Below are 20,625 nucleotides of genomic sequence, written 5' to 3' on the forward strand. Positions count from 1 at the left end.
TTCAATTTAAGCCTAAATTTTGCAACCAGAAGCTCATGATCTGAGCCACAGTCAGCTCCTGGTCTAGTTTTTACTGACTGTATAGAGCTTCTCCATCTTTGGCTGCACAGCACATAGTCAATCTGATTTCTGTGTTGACCATCTGGTGATGTCCAAGGAACATACACAGATAAAAAATTTTATTTACCTAGTTATTTGCCAACTGTTTTAAAAAAGACAAATGTAGACCATTGTTGGCATAGCCAATTGCAGTTTATTGTTTTAAAAAGCCTTCCTCATACAAATTCCCTGATAATTTATATCACCAGCTTTCAGCAGTAGGATGGCAGAGTGCAAACAAAACTGTACTTCAAACAAAATGGCTGCAAAAAAGTCTTAAGAGGCATCCTGATGTTCTGAATTTTGGATGTGCTGTTTCTCTTCACAAAAAGAGTTTGATAGAAATTTTCCACCTTTATCATCATCACCACATAACCTCTCACACAGATTATGCCCTTACAGTTTGTCCTGTATTGCATCATTTTCCTTTTGTAAATGCCAAGATTTCAGGTTATTGAAATGAAATTGTCTTTTTGAGACAGATACTACAAAACAGTATATATTATTACAGTCAAACTTCAGGTATCCTCAAGACCAGGATAGAAATATTTGGCAGTAATTTTGTTGACTATTTGCATGAAATCAAACCCACTAAATATTTCTGCTGGCTCCAACAGTGCAAATACCATCAGTAGTTTAGCATTCAAGATACCAAGCCAACAAGCAAAATTGCTTACTCCCTTTATGAACCGAAGACTGGTCCTTTTTACAAACATGAATCGAAGTACTAAGTTTTAGCTGAAATATGAACTTGTGTCCTTTAGAATCTGAGTTGTTTTAAAAGCGCTGCTATGTTTAGTTAAACACTTGAGTGCATTAAGATATACCTAGAGATTTGACCATGTATTTAATCTGCACAGAAATCAATATGGGCTAGTAACTCTCTATGCTGGCTTGTAGGATATTGTGCTTTACATTTGGGGCATTCCAGGAAACTTTCATCGAGAAGGTTTGTACGTTTTACTGAAGAATGTTTGTCTTCTATTATCAGCTTGTCTTCAAAGGCAGACTGGAAATTGTGGAAGGCTTCTGTACATCCTCCACATTCTGTAAGTTTCTGGAGGAAAAAAATCCACACTTGAAATATGTGTCTTATAGCCCTATGTATATTATAATGCAAACTTGCAGTATTTATTTATAGGATAAAATAACTAAACATGCAAGAATGAAATTACCAAGGCTATAATGACCTGCTCTCATGTTTTTCAATGAATTTATACCACTTGTTTCAACACTCACAAAACAGGACCTGAATAGGAGACTGTGTACAAGACAGATAGGGTGCCTCACCTTAATGTCAGCAAAGAGGATGCATAGGTTTCCAAGAAGGCAGACCAGGTGTCTATATATATGCATCTTTATGGTATTTGCATGGGGATGCCAGGAGTTCACAAAGAGCTACAAGTCTATAATTCACTGTTAAACAGGCAATATATAGCCAAAATAGCAATTAATCTGCATCTCTTAATTCTTATTATTCAAAACAGAATGGAGATGCTGTTCAAATAACTAGCCCAGGGATATACAAAGCAAGAGCAAATTCATACACACAAAACCTAGAAGGAAGTTATCTCTTAGTAGCATAGGCTTTGCTGACATTTCAAGTTTAACAAGAATGAAGCTTAGGTGGAGCTCTAGTAATAGATTATATAGTTCACCTGTTTAATAAAACTATATATTACGTAGAGACATAAAAATGAGTGCTGGCTATACTGAAATTGCAGTTAAATGTATAAAGTAGTCTCTACAAGCCATTTATAATACATTTTTTGCATTTTTCTATTTCTTCAGGTCCTCCAAATTGCTATCAGAAATAAACCAGCCCAATCTAGTAAATGCATCTGCTTTTCTTGATGCTAAATAGAATTAACAGGAGAAAGTGGAAGACACAGGTTGCTGGTACATAGTAACCCCAAACTAGCCAAGCTTAGCTGATAACTCCAGGAGTAATTGCACATATGTACTTTTACATGCTTGTACTTTTAAAGAATGTGGATTCTCACTGTGGCAACGGGGGGAGCAGCACAAAAGATGTTGCAGTTAAATATAAGAGGAACAACTGTTTTTTGTAGTAGTAATGGTAGTGTGTATACTGCATGGAAGAACATCTAAATCTCATTTGTTGGAGATCTGTCAAAAGCAGTACACCTGAAAGTTCAAATATATCCAAAATATTTTAAAATTTATCTGCAAGATACTGTTTTAATACTGAAAGTAGAGACTCTCAGGATAGTACATACTGGAGCAGATAACCTAATGTGCTTGCTTGTTCTCCCTCTCCCTCTGTGTGTGCGAGTGCACACGTGTGTTGGGGGTGGAGGGGAAACCACACGTGCTCATAGGCAGAAACAAGATATTCCCAGAATAAACAACTCTAGCTCAAGAACAAGAGCGTTGCAAATCAATAGAACACATTATTGGTAGAAAAAGGGAGGAACACTGTACTACTCACTGAGGGTTCAAGACCAGTTATTCGGTTCCTTTCCTTGCGCAGTTCTTTGAGAAGTTTATTCAACTGATGTTGCAAATTTTGGCGATCAAGCTTTTCATTCTCAAAGTCAGATGTACATGCCTGGATCTGGCAAGAAACTTTGTGTGAAAACTGAGAGGCATTCCTGCACATTGCATATTGCACGTTATAGATAAAGGGTATTTTAAAGTGGCCTTTTTATATTTTACTGTTAAAGTATCCAGTTTTAAAGTTCTGGCTCTGCACCACATACTCAGTAAATGTTTCACCTTTTTAGGCCTCTAAAAGCCTGATTTTAACAGTGGGATTAAAGAGGCAGAGAAGCAACTAAATGACAATACAGTGGTTGATTTACCTTTCAGTTCTGTTGAAAACTTAAATAATCAGCTGTTACAACTGACAAATGGCTGCTTTCAGAAAGGTATAATACCTTTCTCAGTATTAGGAAAACTAACTAATTTGCTTGTAGAACTTAAGAATTTTTTAAAGAATTGAAATGAAAAACATGCCTATGGATTTTAGTTTACACTGAGAAAGGACAGGAATGGTAGTGTCACCAAAAGTAGTACAGTGCAAATTGGTACCTGCTGTTCCAAAACTGCTATCCTTGCGTGATCTTCCTGCTGTTTTAGCAAAGATCTGTGAAGCAGTTCAACCTATAAACACATTCAAAAGACTGTATTGAAATAATTGCATAAAAAATAATAGTTTTCAAAATGGCTTCCGTGTCTCAGCCTGGATGGCTGAGAAGTACCAGTGCATTTCCATGGGCTACAGAGGTGGGAAAATGAATCTATAGAATGTGGCTGCCTTGGGAAGGTTGGGTCACACATGCATGGGCTCTTAGCCAGCCTCCTCTTGGTTCTGTATTTCCCAGTCAGAATCAGACTTAGGCATGGGGAAGGTCTAAACCTATCACATATGCAAGTGGGGAGTCATCATTCAATCCAAACAAAGTTATTCCCAGAAATGTGTTTCTTTGGGTAGCAATCTCAGGATGGGCTTCACAGTTAGGCAAGAAAAAAATGGAAAATCAGTTTCTAGGGGATTCAAGCCTAATTTGCACATTTTACCTATTGGAGTGAGTGGCAGGAGCAACCCATCCAGGAGTTCCTCCACTGTTGGAGCAGAGCAGTGACCCCTTCTTTCTCCCCACTTCCTGTTTAATGCAAACAAGGGAATCAGCACATGGAAGCAGCCTTTCATGGCAGACTTAGAAAGGATGGGCATCCTACTGTTAGTGCTTTTCAGTTATTACAGTGGGATGTGCACTTTGACCTGCATTCACATGTGTACTTGCTACTGAAAGCAATGTGATGTGGATAAAACACTGGCAGTTTGGATATACATTTGGATGAGTGTCTGGTATCACTCACAGTCCCCTATTGTTTCCCTTCACCCTAACGCCAAGACTCAAGGGCTCTTTACTAACATCAGTAGTTCCTGGCAGCATATTTGTGCAACACTGTCCCCGCAAAGAGAGTGCAAGATTTGGGAGTGGGCAGTGGTGCCGTGCTTCAGTGTTCCATCTGTATGAACCTCCTGCAGGCATGTTGTTTTTTCCACTGTGGTACCCATTTTGTCTGCATTTGGAACACTCACTTTATCAATGGGAGACCGATGTCATTTGCTACAATTTATTTCATCCTGAATGAATTTAATATCCAAAAGTCTTTTTTGTTTGTCTGATTAGCTTGGGTGAACAAAAGGCAGCTATCAGAAACCACTGGTATTTTGGATCAATGGTCAGGAATACTGAAAGTTGATATCTTGTGAACTTGTGAAGATCTACTTTCTGTTCATCCTGGAGGTAACGCATCCATTCTGAATTATGGGAGTAGGATTCTGTTTATGTAATTGGCACCTAGTTCCAGACACAACTATTCATGTATCACATGTTCTGTTGGGTAGCTCCATATTTGTTAACAATGCTCATGTGTATACAAAAGACAAGGAAATAGCTTCATTTTTCAGGGGAAAAAGCCAATGCAGCCACAAAATATTTGTCAGAGACTGTTTCAGTCATCAGTTTTCTTTACAACTGACATTTTGCACATAGCAAACCTTGGTCATTGGTTGGACATTCCATGAGAGGGATTAATATAGGTGAAAGAGTTCTGCCTGATATTGGACATTAACATACCACAAGTGCTAGCAAGCTGTATTTGGCCCCTCCTTCCATGCAGTACACATGCTACCATTACTACTGCGAAAACAGTTGTCCCTCTTATATTTAACTGCAGCATCTTTTGTGCTGCTCCCCGTTGCCACAGTGAGAACCACTGTGCAACATTAAATACATCTATGGATGTATTTCTTATAATGATATACTAAACATTTGATTAAGACTGCACATTCTAACTGGATCTATTACTTTGCTGCTGCCCTTTCCCATTATTATGATTGCTCCTTTCATTGTGACTGCTTATCGTTTATTTTACTGCTGGCCTGTGGAAGTGTTAAGCGGTTCTATGGGTTGTAACTTTTACTGTTTGGGACCTTTTATACTGCAGCCTTAATTATAATATTCTCTCTTATTGGTTGTTAGTACCATCAGTGTTATTGTGCTATTAGCTTTACAATTTTAAAATGATTTATGTTGCATGTGCTCCCTTCAGGCAGACACTCTTTTTCAACATCTGAAAGAATCACAGCAATCATTCTATACCCACTTGAGATGCAAGAGCTTGCGATCGCTTTCGTTCATCATCCAGCTTTCCTTTGGTAACTTCATTTTCATGTGTAAGCCTCTGTAGTGTCTGCCCTTTAATCTGATTTTCATCTTGAAGTGCCTGAATATCAACCTGTTTGTGTAGTTTCAACTGGTCTTTTAAATTCATCACCTCTTGCTTGGCTTCATCATACTTCCTTTTGAATCCATTAAGGTCAGATTGCAACTTGGTTATGGTGTGCCTTTCTGTGTCAAGAGCTTTTCTGGCAGCTGCCAGTAACTCTTCATAATATCTTTCCTTGTCTTCTTCCAGGATCCCAACACAAGACAAAGAAACATGGAACAGAAAATGGGGTGGGGAAAATACTTCAGCAAAGATTCTCAGTGAACTTCATGCTGTACTTCACAAGTATTAAGGCAAAGTTATGCCAGGATCCAGTAACACTACAATCTCACATGCTTGTGCAACTTTAGAACAACCCAAGAAAATATAGGCATAACAGCCCCTCAAGGTGCATCATACTTTAGCATCCATAAAATAGTATACTTCCTCTTCCAGTGACTACCCAGATGAACCAATTCAAACAAAGCTGGGTTCAAAATCAATGACTAATTTAAAACAAACCAATACTAAGTTTCTTTTAAAAGAATAATTTATTATTAAACAATCTAAACAAGTTAAGTGTAAGAAATCGCAGCATGCTTCACAGTTAACCTGCAAAGTTAAGTAGTGTTGTATTCGAAAATAGTTTTTTAAAATCGAAAATCCAATTATCCAATCATCTAAATAGATTACAGGAAGCATCTTGGCAGAATATACATAATGGTTTAATTCTAAACTAACATGGCACAGTGGTCACCTTTGCAACATTCTTTAGGAAATAGATAATAATACTGAGAAACTTAATTTAAATTTGTCATTTTCTTGCTGATTTTAATGAAGACTGAAACAGTGGATTTAAGTATTAATTAAAATAAGCAAGAAAATCCTGCTTTTAAAACTCACGACTGCTTCGCATATGGCACCTTATATTACTCATATACAACAATACTCCAAAACAATTACCTCTGGGTAGAAAATGGGAGCTCACTTTTTTCAGGTAAGAGGTGCTTGCTTTGTATGATTGCAAAATTTTAGGGTTGGAAGGGATCCTTGATGGATAACTTGTCCAGTTTCTGGTTATCTATCTCCAGTGAAGAAGAAACTACAGCTTTCTGAGGCAGTCCTTTCTACCACTGACCACATCATCATTTGGGGTAGAACCGTTACTTCTCCATGGAAGCAACACTGCAGGCCATAAGACCTATTCACCTGATTGCCACAGCCTACAAACTCTATTGACTATATAGGACATGAAAGGCAGTTGCCATGGTTTATCCTGATGTCCAAACCTGGCAAAGGTGGATTGCTGGCATGGTTAATAAACTAGCTCCAAATCTAAAATAACCCTTGACTTCTGCTAACCACACCAACAACCCTCCCTCCTCAGATCCAGATGTCACAACAAGTTACAGTGACCACCTTCTGCACCTGAACATTCAAAAGGGCAGCTGCACAGACATGGCTTATCATGGCAGACTACAGTGACCATGTGAACCCAGTCATCATCTGCTCCTCCTGCTGGGAAATACAAGATTGCTTCAGAAGTCACAATATCATTGCAGGGGCTCGTAGAGTAATTTTCTTATGGATGAAACAACCAGGAGTCCAGGGAAGAGCAACACTTTTGGGCTAAACTTGGCTCACAGAACTGGATAGCTAGGCAGGTTGTGCAAACAAGTGTTCTTGACTGCCTATCTCATAATAAATTGGGAAGTCACCTCAGCATCTACTGGGCTATTGCTCCAGCTCCCAAACACCTTGACTGGGGTAAAGGCCATCCCAATTACATATGAAACTGGGAACATGCCTTTTTATACTATTATCCAAAGACAAAACCAGCTCCTTTACGGGTGGCTCTATGAACTCTCAGTTCTTTGGAGCCTGGATTCACAAAACAAAACCACAGTGTAGTGATGGATAATGGGACAGAATTCAGTGCTTCAATATGTATTAGCTGCAGGATTATAGCAAGAATCAGCTAATGAATGCATTGTACAGAAGCAGTTAATATTGGTGCAAGACAGATATTTAATGGGCCTAAGAAACTAGCACAGGAAACCAGCTGGAAGGCAAAAAGCCCTATGAACTTGTTAGCAAGAAGCTGCTCCAGAATTTTCTGCTCAATTGAATAGATAATTCTTAGAGATGAACACAACTCCATAAAACTATTTTCCAATAATATATGTTTAAAAATCCACACCTAAAAGAACAACTTTTATGTGTCAACATGCTGGATGTCTTGACAAGCCTAATCAACATGAATCTATTTCCTCTATGGCTGGCAGCTAAACAATAATCAGTATAGTTTTGGCACCAGTGGAAGCCTGCATTTCAAAAAAAAAGTTAAGAATTAGATTTCATAGTGTTATGTTTTTAAAAGTCCATCAATTTAAAATAAAAACTGATCTCAGGCCAATCTTCTCTACCTAAGCTATTTTCTGAGAATTCTGTTCAGTTTCAGGAACAGTCAACCAATACCTTCTATCTTGGTTTCTTTTGCTTGCTGTTGGTTAACTGTTTCCAGCTGCTTCTCCATTTCAAAGATCTTTGCCAAAAGGCTCTGAACATAAGCCTCACGCTGCTGGTCATATATTAGCCACTGCTGGTTTTTCTCCAAAGCCTTAAGGGTGAAGGAAAGTATAAAATTAGTAAGACTGATTTCTGGGCGGAAAGTACCCTACCTTTGAGTAAATTATGCTACTATAAGTATTTCAAATGCTTTGCAGTGGTTACTAGTCATGATGGCCATGTGCTACTTCTAGTATCGGAACAGGCAGCATGAACAGGAGTGTATGACTTTGCTCAGGTCCCGCTTGTGGGCTTCTCATGGGCACCAGGTTGTCTGCTGCAAGAACGGAATGCTGGACTAGGTAGGCCTTTGGTTCAATTCAGCAAGGCTCTTATATTTGTTCTAAAAAATGCTTTTCAAGAGAATGGACTTATGATCTGCAAGGTCTAGTAGTGTGGTGTTTCAGCTGATCAGCTTAACATTTACCCCTGGTGGGTATACTGCAAACTGGTATCACAATCTTTATCTATTACTAGCCCTCTAAGCAACAGTTTGAAAGGAATGTGTAACGATGTGGTCAACATATAGAATTACTGTATTTTCTGAGAAGGAATGCGAGACTTGCTCTTAAGTTATAAGGCAGGCACCTTCTGTGAATGGAAAAACTCAATGAAATAAATGGGAGAAAGGAAATGTGTTTAAAAATGAAATGCTTGGCTCATGTTGTTTCTCTAACCTGAGCTCTCTGTGGCTGCATAACCTAAGGGAGTTAATGGAATGGGATGTGTGAGCTGGGCAGGCAAGCAAGCAGTGTAGTAGCAATTCGCTCAATTTTTAAGTTCTCTAACTAAACCGTCTTTCAAAAGTCCAAAGGCCACGCATTCTCAAGCACGCTGTTGGCTTTGTTTTGTTTCCTTTGTAGAGCCGTCCCTCAAATCCTCTCCATGCCCGTCTTACCTAGTGTGTGAGTAGCACAGTGCTCTTGTATCCCAGGCTTGCCAATTTGGTACTGTTGGGAAGCACGGTCAGTGCTACCTGGCAAAGCACATCAGGAAGGCACTAGATTGGACTAGGAGAAGTTATTGCAACCACCACCAATTAACAGTTCAACTCTAAAAGAACTCATAAAGTTCTTATTTGTATTAAGATTAAAGAACTTAAGGCAGGATACCATGCCAACATAGAGACACCATCTCTTTAAAAAAGATTTTCTTCTTACTTTAAACTTTTTGCAAAGTTTAGAATATTTTCCTCATTTTAATTTTAATGTCACATAGATTCCACTTCCTTACAGTATATTGGTTTTTCTTTAACTTCATACTATGCCCAAGCATTTCTGTCATGTTTACACATGCCTGTCTTGGTCCATACAAAACAGACTGATACCAAGGTTATAGTGAGATTCTTCATACAAAATAATGTTGAGTGTTCTATTGGTCCAATTAGTCAGTTAAGGGCAGCAAATTAGATTATGTAAGTGTTTATAAATGGGTCGCTGAAAGGGATGGTGCATAGGACAGAAAGAAAAACAATTCTAATGTTCACACATCAGCACAACCAAGAGGTATTTCCTAAGGTAGAGGTAGACATACCTCAGCCTTGTAGGACCTATGCTGTTTTTACTAGACATTTGAGTTTCACTAGCCAAACTCTGGTACAAAAGCTACATACTTGGAAAGCAAAGAATTCTGATGCAAGGAATATGTCTTGAAGATCAGAAGAGAGTGGACTCATTACCCCACACTTTCTTAATTTTAGCAATATGAATTGGGAGAGGGTTATTTTGTTGCCAATCTACTGTAGCTCACCAAGAAATAGACTAGTAGATCCAGGAGTACCATCTATTCATCCCTACCTATTGATTCCTCCTCAGAAAAATCCCACCCTTCACATGTGCAGCAGTGCTTTCAATATGCATTTCCCCAAAGAATCCAGGATGTCAGAAAATGTAAATATAAATGTGAAGTTAAGGAAATTTTATCAGCAAGATCAGTTTTATTTAAGATCAAGAAAACCTTGTAAAGATAGAGCAAGTATATGCATGCCATCTGTAGATATAGTTGGACATGATCTACAAACAATGCACATTTTAAAATACCTCAGCAAATACAGACAAACTATTTAAGAGATTCCCCGTGAAGCTCTTAAGCCCGAATGTGTACAGGACTGCAAACTTGCTGTATTGTAACATACATCTCAAGAGTCAGCTATACTTTTTAAACATTATTTCTTAATGTTAGGTTAGAGGTTGCTTGAGAAACTGTTTCCTCAGTAGTGCCCCAACTTTATGGAACTCTCCCAGGAGACACACAGTAGTCCACCTGAGTTGAAGCATTTAAGGTGGTTTGACTATCCACCTGTTTCAGATTACATTTAACTGACTTATCTTACTGCTTTTCTCCTGTCTCATTACAGCTCTGAGAAGTTTTTATAATGGATAAATTACATTTTGATATATGACTGATTTCTTGTACATTGTTGTACTTACTATTTTTACACTTGTATTTTACTCATCATCAAGGACAGAGTTGGTCTGGAAAGGTGGCTTATAAATATTTAAACAAATTAAAAGGAATGTTCTATCAAGATTGGTACCAAATATTTTTTAAGATGCATACGTTGCATGTTAAAGAAAAATATGCACAAAATGAGCTGTGCAAGTGGTTACAGATCTGGAGGACAGTAGTCACAAATCTTGACAAAAAGTTTAATTTCCTATATTTAGACCTATAAAACCTTCAGGCCACATATACTACCCAAAGGGTTAGCATCTAAAACAATGCTATCTGGCAAGTCTATTAAGGGCACAATTCTATGCATGTTTAGATATAAAGCATATTAGGAGTTGCAGGCCTTTCTTCCAGTGTTGGGGACTCGAGTCAAGTCACTTGCTATCAAGTCGCATTAGTGACTTGGGTGACTAGTGAGTGACTCAATGAGTGAGTGACTCAACTCAAAATGTTTACATTTTTTACAAACAATTTGTTGCAGAGCTTACTGTGCAGCTGGATATCTTGGAAGGCAGGCACAAACATAGCAAACGCAGTGAGAGAGAGGACAATTCAAAGGAGCAGGGTCAGGATAGGGAGGAGGGGGTTACAAGGCAGGAAATTGGTGGGAGGGAGGGAGTTTCAGAGGTGGGGGCAGGATAGGGATTTTATTTGTTTGTTTACATCATGGTTGAAGTAAAGGACTTCAATGCAGCACTGAGAGAAGTACAGATGGCAACATCAGGGAGGTTTTCTACTGCCCCCCCCACCTCTTCTTTCTGTTAAAGTTGGGCTTTGAGACTTGAGAGAGACTTCAGAATTTCTTGCAGTTACTTGAAACTCAACTTGGACTTGAAAGTAAACATTCAAGACTTGTAGTAAAGGACTTGAACACATCACTGCTTGTGTCATTGCTCCAAGTTTGGTCAAGATTCATAAAACTACTTGGACCCACATAAAAGGTTTCTCCTAGCCCAGTGGAATGTATCTTTCTTAGAGCCAGCTGGTGTATCTTGGCCTGAACCAATTCTTCTATGCCTTATGTCTTTTGGTTTACTATATTAAAACTGCATTCCTATGTACCTCTACTGCAAATAAGCAAAATTTGAACTAGTAAGACATACAGTGGTACCTCGACTCATAAAAGCCTCAGTTCACAACCAAATTGGGTTGCAAACAGTAATTTCAGAAAACATTGGCCTCAGGTTGTGAACTCCACATCAGGTGATGATCGCTCACGGTCATGCTATGGGGGGGGGGGGGGGGGATGGCCACGATCTTTGTTGTTCTTTGTCACTTTGTTTCAAATTTTTGTGATTAAAAAATGGTTACAGAACAGATTAACCTTATTTACGTTGAACCTTATGGGGAAATTTGACTTGGCTCACAATCAATTTGGGTTGCGACCAGAGTCGTGGAATGGATTAAGTTTGTAAGCCAAGGTACCACTGTATTTCCAAGTAAACATGCATAGAATCAATATGAATTGTCTATATTTCAGTATTTTTCTGCAGTAGTGTAAACAGACACTCAGAGAATATCCATCTCATTTTAAAGAGTCTTACATCTTTCAGGAGGATTTCAACTTCATTTACATTTACTCCAGAGCAGGCTGAAACTGTTTCCTGAAAAAACAACCACCAAGAAAATTAAAAATAGTTTGATTTCTTTAGATAGATACATATGAATCTCTTTACAAGACAGGAGCACATACAAGCATGTTATGTCATACACATTCCTACATAGGCATATTGCATCTAATAGAAAACTGTCATTTTTCAAACATGTGGAGCACTTCATGCCCAATACACTGAATTTCTTACTAATTATTTTCTATATTATAGATCAGAAGGTAGTTCAGTGTACCTTTATTGAAATTAAAGGTCTTATTTACTATTCCCAGACTATTACTGTGGATGGAAATATGTCACAAACTATCATATTACTTGGATTAGCTCATCATAAGTTGCCTATTTTGAACTCAATACACTACATTTATGTGTTCAGGACAAAGGTATGCAGCTTGCTAGGTTAATGGTAAATAGATTTGACACCTTTAATTAGAAATCATGGGAATCCAGGGGATGTATGGCATTAATGGCTTGTCTTAAAATGGTTTTTAAGAAAAAAAATGCAGTCAGGAGCCATTTTCAGCAGGTATTATTAATTTGAACATCATTTGTAAGTCTTCTAGACTGTTGAACATAATTTTATAAGGAAGAATATATTGTGTCCAAACAAGAATTCCAACTATATACCTACAGTGCTCTGTATGCAATCTACATTCAAGAAAAATTTCTGATGTTTGTCAATAATCCTATATAAACTAAAACAGGCATAAGCCACTGTGGCATAGTGGTTAAGAGCCTGGGACTGGGACTCAGGTGATCTGGGTTCTAGTTGCCGCTTGGCCATGGAGCCAACTGGGTGACATTGGGCCAGTCACAGACCCTCAGCCCAGCCTGAGGGTTGTTATTGTGGGGATAAGATTGAGAGCAGGGGAGGAGGATTATGTAAACCGCTTTGAGTTTATAGTAAGAAACAAGTGGCATATATAATCAAATAAATGAATAACTCTACTGAAACCAATGGTTTCAATTGCACCTAATTCCAAGTTGGAGTTTGCTCACTGTTTTTTGACTCCTAAAGTGGCAAGCTGTAGTCTTTGGTACTACGGGATCCAGACTGTAAATGCTGGAACACTGATCAAGACTGTTGTTCATATATGCATCCTATTAGTGCTGATATTCTATTGCCACCTATACTCTGTAAGTGGAATTACTATAATTGTCATTAACTTGTGGATTACTAGGGAGTTATTTGTGAATTAAACCACTAATGTCCAGTTTTGGATTTCCAAGCTTCAGAATTATTACATGACAGGTAGCTAGAAGTAGCATGAGTAGAAAGAAGAACTTTTCACATGTTTAATGATCTTGACACTTCTGGTTGACTTCTACTCATAAATCAACTCTGTATGCATTGCTTAGAACGCTATAGCTTGGCTACTGTAGCAGATGCCAGAAACTTCTGATTTAGTATCCCACTTTAAATATCTCAAAAAATAAAATCGAAAAAAATATTAAAATAAATGGCCACACTACCTGGTTCTAGTTAGAATTCTTACAGTCATGTTTTGTACTCTTGGAAGTCCTTAAACTATCTTCAAAGGCCTCCCAGATACAACACATTGTAATAGTCTAGGTCAGAGGCTTGAATCATTGCAGCTATGCTACCCAGCCAAGGTGGGACAGCTAAAGCTGGTAAAACGTACTCTGAATCACAGGGGCACTTGAACCTTTAATAACAGTGATGGATCAAGGATCATCAAGCAATGTATCTGATCTTTCAGGGAGAATGCAACTCCTTCTGGAACTGGCTAAGCCCTAGTCATCCAGTCTGAGAAACACCACCAGCAGTGCATCTCATCTTCTATGAATGGAATTTCAGTTTGTTAGCTCTCATCCAGTCCATTAAGGCCAAGCGCTGATCCCTCATTTCTATTGCCTCACCTAGCTCCAAAGAGGAGGAGGAACAAAGCACAGTGTTATTATCTGGATGCTAATAACAGTGCATTCCAATTCAGCAGTTTCATGTAGATGTCAAACAGGATACAGAAAAAGATAGAACCTTGCAAGATCCCAAAACAAAGAGGCTATTGCCTGGGTTATAGACAAGCTATGTTCCTGATAAAGCAGAAATTTGTCTTTAAGTTGAATTTGTATGTAAGTCAGATCACATATACTTGGCCCTCCACATTTGCAGGGGTAACGGATTCAGGATCTCTGTGAAAATGGAAAATATACTAATATCTCTAGACTCCCCGCCCCCAGCTCAAACTCACCAGTGCCTCCTCTTTACACCAAAGAAATGTCAGAGAGATTTCCTTCTCTAGAAAAGCATGCTTTGGAGGCCTCCCTCTCTCCTCTCATGCTTCCTCTCTCTATGGTAATGCTGATTCTTCACATTAAATTGTAAAAATTCATAGGCCACATAGAGGTTTGTTCATAAGTATGGGTGGCTTGTAACTTTGATGTTTGTAACGCCTGTACCATTTTCTGGAAACTTCTGTTCAAGTAACTATGGGACCAGTACAGTGTACCTGCCCACACACTTCTACAGACACTCCAGAGGTACACCGGTTAAGGGTATCAAAAATGACTAAAAAGTCAAGAATCATTAACAGGTCCACACTCTCCCTGAATGTCTTCTGACAGAGATCATCCCACAAGGTGACCAAAGCTATTTCAGTGCTGTAGCTAGGCATAACGCCAGTTGAAATGGGCTCAGAAAATTGGTTTCATTGAAGAGAGCCTGGATCTGGTCAGCTACCACATGCTTGAGCACCTTGCCCAAGAATTTGCTCTTGAATTATAGCTAAGTTGTTTGTGGGGGCAGTGATAGTCTATTCAAGTGGTGAGTAAGTGGTTGCACCACCACCCTTTAAGGTGACTGGGACTACTCCCTCTCTAAGAAAGGAATTACCTACCTCCTGGACCCTACCTCAGTTGTCCTCCCCTTGTCAGATATGAACAGCTATGAAGAACTCGAGTTAAGCAAATATGGTTGGGAGAAACCTTTCAAGTATCTTGTCAACATCCTTGGGACTCACAAATTAAAATTCATCCAACAATACAGACCCAGGCAGTACTCTGGACACTGTCATGGATTGATCTGTCCCAGCTGCATAGCCAAAGTTTGATATATACAAGCAAATTTACTCTCAAAAAGTCTAGCAACTTTGTCACAGCATGCCACTACATACCCATCTAGGCCAGATGTCAAAAGGCTACAAACCACTCAGCAAAGCTCCAGAGACAGTAGTGGAGTAGTGGAGAAAAATAGTTTCTTTACAGCCCTCTCTGCTATAAAGTAGGCTGGAAAAGCTTTTACATGTTTGCATTTTCTCCAAGTTTTCACCTGTTTGCAGTGTATACATCTCACAGCTTGCTTTACTGCCCTTAGGTTCAGGTGGACACCAAAGAACCAGTGGGCTCCATGAAGCAAGAATGGTTGCTCTGTAGAAATCACCCTAACTTATTTAGCCTTCTTTAGATTCTACAGATTAACCAGAGTGAGGCCAGTGGGTTCAACGTGAAATATTGGAGTAGTTTCTCCATTTCTGACTTTCCTATTTAAGTCACAGGTTATGCTCACAGAAAACTCCAATTGTTACATGTTGGCATTCCTCCAATTGCTACATATCCAAGGATAACAAGCTTGCTAATTTGTTTAGACAGTTATTTCTGGCAATATGAAAGAGGCAAAGGAGAAAAGAATCCTAATTTAGCACAATTTCTGTTCTTCCTTTAATTTGGTCCAATCTCTGGTGTTTTTATTTTAAACCAGTGGCAAGAATGAAAGAGTTCTCTCCAAAACAAGGAAATATGCAAACAAGAAAGGACCTCAAGGCATGTTAAGGCTTACACAGATATCAAGTGAGTTTAATCAACAGAGCCCACTTCCATCGTGTTTGTACATGATAACAAACCTATTATTTTCATTGTTGATGTAACAGGCTTATAATGGCAACTATTATTAGTATCTATTCTTACTATAACTATCAAGGCAGTCACTTGTAAAACAGTAGTTAAAGGATCAGAAAAAAATTCTGTAAATGCCATAGCTTAGGGCACAATTAAGATGGCACTCAGCTCACTCTCATTACCTAGTCCTACTTTTCCCAGAGTTACCACTGCAAGGAGAAAATAAGGTACAGTAGGAGAGAGGACTATGCCGCAGACACCTGAGATGGCATTCCAGTTCAAATCAATCCCAAGCTTAAATGAATCAATTCGGGGCAAACAAACTGAGCCCAAATTAGCTTATTTTGGGCTGGGATCCATCCAAGTCAGGCTCAGAGAAGCTCAGCCCTGCACTGCTACCAAATTAAGCTAATGAAAACTTACCTGGGAAGTCAGGGCATTACTGGCTGCATTTTTGAGGTCTGCATGTTTTGCAGAAATTGCAGATAACTGATTTTTCAGCCAATCCATCTCTTCTGAGAGTGAATTAAGTTGCTGATCTTTTTTTGCCACTTCCTTTGTTTTCTCTTCCAGTTGATCAAGTAGAGTAGCAGCATCACCATGTTTGTTTCTATTCTGCAGTTTGTCTTTCAGGACCTGGATTTCTTGATCTTTTTCTCCAAGGATATTATTATATTTTTCATTTTCAGTTTCAAGTGTGAGTATTTTCTATAAATATTAGTAGAAATTAGGATAGTAAGTTTAAGTTTGCTACCTTGAAACATCTAGCAGAGTGAAAGAAAAGAAAGAGTGAAAGAAAGCATTTACTGTGAAAGTGGCTCTGTTATATCCATTCCAATATTTAATGCTCACACAATTATATATTAGCAAAAACCTACCTACTATAACATACAATTGAAACAATTTGAAGCTTTATCATTCATGACAGCATAAAAAACCCCTCTTCCCAGTTGAGTAAAAGAAAAGTGACTGAACATTGAAGAAAGATGCAATATGCTCACAGGTATTTGGTAATAAAGGACAAAGCATTCTCAATAGATAAGAGGGAAAACCAAATATATGCATTATTATTTTATTATGTATTACAAAACTACACCATATCATGCAGAGAAAGAAAAAAAGACAAACTAAAATGTTACAATTTTGGGAGCAGGTTTAAAATATTTGTAACACTGACTGCATATATGTTGCATATTTCTATATATGGAAAGATATCAAAACATATTTCTCTTAAAATAATTATGCATAAATTGCAACAAAGGCAGTCCAAATATCCAAATATTTATAAATGGATAAATTAAGCCTAAATATCACCCTATCAAAAATATTTAGTTTCATTAAGTCCTCTATCCAATGTTATTTTAGGTGGCTATTTATCTTTCAGTGTTGCTAGTCTTTCAGCTATTAAAGAAGTATGGAAAATGCAGTTATGTTTACTTTCTGTTAAATCCCAAGAGATGGACACATAATTAAACGTAACACATATCATTACATATTAAAGAATTTTCCATCAAAGGGCGTATTTGAAATATTACCTCCTCCCAAAGTAAGCTGCCACTAGGCATTGACAAAACATACAGAGAAGAGAAGCATAAACAGCAATATTTTTCCAGTTTTTGCCCCATTTAATTAAGCCCTAATCAAAGAAATGTTGTAGCATCCAGTACACTCAAAATGTGATTGTTTGCTGAATTAAATGTAGCCTAAGATCTGTTATTCCCTTCCAAATAGATAATAATGAAGCACTTAGAAATGTGTGCAGACATGTTTGTGTGCGGACAGGGAAAATACTAACTCACTTAATGGAATTTAAAAGGCTACACCTCTGATCCAGAGTTGTCTGTGCACAACATTGTTTGGAAAGTTGGTGCATAAGTAAATCAACCAAAGGAGTAGTTCCATGCTTGTGTGCTTTATGAGCCAAGCAGCAGCTTTATTATTTTGTAAATCAGAACCTTCCCTTTGTACTGGAATGGGAAGTATTTGTGAGAGAATACTCTTTAAGGTGCAATCCGATGCAAGTTTACATAGGAAAAAATCCTAGAACTCCATCAAATGACTCCCAGCTTAGCTGAGTGAGGAAATTCTGTGAGTTGTACTTTTTTTGTTGCAATATATACCAGTCCTCTTAAAGGCCCAACATTAACATTCAGATCTTATGAGATGCAAAACAAAACAAAACAAAACAGCACTCCACTTGTCAAACATTTAAGTGATCTGTGGATAGCATGGATCAAAAAAAGGCTCAAGAAAGGAAGGTTTAAATACAGAAACATTGATATCACCTCCAGAAGTTTCTTCCTTTCTTCAGGTGTCATTTTGCTTTTGCCCTTAATTATATCTTCCAAGGATTTTTTCAGGGCTGCATTCTCTTTCTTGTACACCTGCAATTCTGATTCAGATTTGGAATCACCAGACTTTAATCCCCACCTGCTGATATTCATCGCCTTGCTGGCCTTTGATGTCATATGTCAGGTTCTCTAGAAAAACATTAAGTATTGTTGAAGAAGCAGCCTGTTCAGATGTGCAATTAAGCAAAGTTTTCCTGCAACGTGAAGCTTACAAGTCTTTACAGCCTAATTCTATGCATGTTTACTCATAAATACACTTCCACTAAATCTGACTGAACTCTGACCAACTAAGCATATTTTCTCAAAAGTAAATATCCATTCATTGAAACTAACTTCCTACCATGTTATGGTTACACTGACCAGGTTCACACAACAAAGCATCCATTGTGAGTAACTAGCCATGGGTGTTTCCCATGTCATCTGAACTTCCTGTGAGGTGTCTTGTTTTTAGGCTACCCATGGTTTAGTCTGGGGACTCTTCAACCTAGGATGGGCAGCAGTGTCAACAAAACCTGGAAGAGCAATTTCATTCTGGGTTCTGGAGCTAGCAAGATACTCAGGAAGAGCAGCACAAACCCTCAGTTCTGCAGCTCTGATAAACCAACCTAACAACAAAACAAGTTGTGAACAGAGCATGGTGGGGGAGACAAGATGGGTTGTGTCACAAGGGACACTGGGATATGAAAAAGAGGGTTGAGAAGGAACGAAAGAAAGAATAAGCCTGACAATCTGTTGGATATCTCATAGGTTGCTCACCCTGCCTAGCTTATTCACCTAGAGGGCTACTGTGTTATATGAAGTCACCCAGTCTTAGTACCAAATAAACACAGAGAGGATTGTAGCCCCACTTCAATTCACAAATATAATATAGAATAGCAAATAACATCCAAACCCAACATGTTTTTTCTGAATTAGGCATAAGTATTTATTTATTTATTAAAACATTTTTATGCCGCCCCATTCGCCGAAGCCTCGGGGTGGCTTACAACAATAAGTTAAAAATAAATAACATTAAATTAAAAATATAAACATTAAAATTAAAAATTATTTATTTATTAAAACAATAAGTAACAGTAGCAATGTTAAAATGAAAGTAACTTCTCCAAGCTAGGAAGTGGGACTCAGAACCAAAAGCACAAGTGTGAAAAAAAAACTCTGAACTGTTTAAGGTCCATTTTGCAGTGAAATGAAATATTCAAATCTGCCAATTACCACATCATCACAGGAAGCTAAGGGTAATGCCAGACAATTCGTAAGATCCGTTAACCAGTACTAGCGAGCTTAAAGGCTCCCCAAGATCTACTGATAACAGTATTAAGACGGAAGGAAGCCTAGAGGTTTGCAACAGGATCCCGAACTAGAAAATGAAACTATAGGTAGAACAGAGAAGATGACCTACCCGAGAAAGATGGTTTGTAATTTATTTACGTGATTTGCATATCGGTAACACGATTCCGTAGTGAACAATAAAAACAGAAAATTAAAATATTTAAAATAAGATGTTATCTAAGGGCAAAACTATACATTACAAACAAGATCTACGAGTCCTCTGAATGCTTAATCAAAGCACAAAAAGAATTGTTTAAAAGAAGCCACGAAAATTTCGAGGAAGCAATAGGGAGCAATTATTTCCACACGAATGCATTGTCTTTTATCCCCTACCTCGTCACTGGTTAGGCACGAGGGGGAAAAGACATGGACAGGAATCCTATAACGCGTACTCGAAGGGCTTCAAAGAGCTTCTGGGGTCCTGAACACGCGAGGAAACGCCTCTTCGCTGCCTGCCCCCACCCGAGGCACCATACACACCGGATGATGCTTAGCCGAGCTGCCGAAGTCGTAACGCCAGGTGGCTTCGCCGGCCGGCGAGGGGAGCTTTAAGATGACAGGTCGGAGGGGCGACGGCGACGGCCGCGGAGGTAATTATACCACTTCCGCCACCCCCACATCCCACTGCGAAGCCAGAAGCGCGAATAGGGCGCAACGATCTACCGTACCTTTTCGAACTCAGCACCACTCAAACGCTGCTTCCGGGAGTTTGAATGCCGCGGCTTCAGCGATGTCATTTCCTCCTCGTCGCCGCGCTATGGAGGCTGTGAAGGGTAAAGACTAAGAAGGCGAAGCGAATGACTCGGAGGATGGATGACTGGGAGCGGGAGGGCGAGAAAAACGGAGAACGAATGATGCTGGTTATGCATGGGGACTCCCTATGCATTCAGTGGTCATAGAATCACGGCATAGTGGAGTTGGAAGAGGTCAGAGGAACATTGGGTCCAACCCCCTGTTTAAGTCAAACCATCCCTCTCAGATGGCTGTCCAGTCGCATCTAGCGTGGCAGACCCCACAACCTTCCCAGGTAATTGGTTCCACTGCCAGGGCATTATTTTTGATATCTAGGCGGTATCTGGCTTGCTGTAACATGAGCCTATTATTCCATTTCCTGCACT

At 38.8% G+C, this 20,625-nt stretch overlaps 1 protein-coding gene across 1 annotated transcript; it reads right to left on the minus strand.

Moving 5' to 3' along the window:
- Nucleotides 1-696: 696 nt before the first annotated feature.
- Nucleotides 697-20,087, minus strand: CEP55 (centrosomal protein 55). The gene is made up of 9 exons (XM_044420086.1): nucleotides 19,988-20,087; nucleotides 18,113-18,307; nucleotides 16,251-16,535; nucleotides 11,907-11,966; nucleotides 7,822-7,963; nucleotides 5,242-5,546; nucleotides 3,154-3,225; nucleotides 2,552-2,677; nucleotides 697-1,156 (listed from the first exon to the last, which is right to left on the minus strand). Exons 2-9 carry the CDS (start codon nucleotides 18,293-18,295, stop codon nucleotides 947-949), a joined length of 1,383 nt encoding a protein of 460 aa, XP_044276021.1. The 5' UTR covers nucleotides 18,296-18,307; nucleotides 19,988-20,087; the 3' UTR covers nucleotides 697-946.
- Nucleotides 20,088-20,625: the final 538 nt, after the last annotated feature.

This window comes from Varanus komodoensis, unplaced genomic scaffold, assembly GCF_004798865.1.
Source record: "Varanus komodoensis strain SLA01 unplaced genomic scaffold, ASM479886v1 scaffold11, whole genome shotgun sequence".
Lineage (NCBI taxonomy): Eukaryota > Metazoa > Chordata > Lepidosauria > Squamata > Varanidae > Varanus > Varanus komodoensis.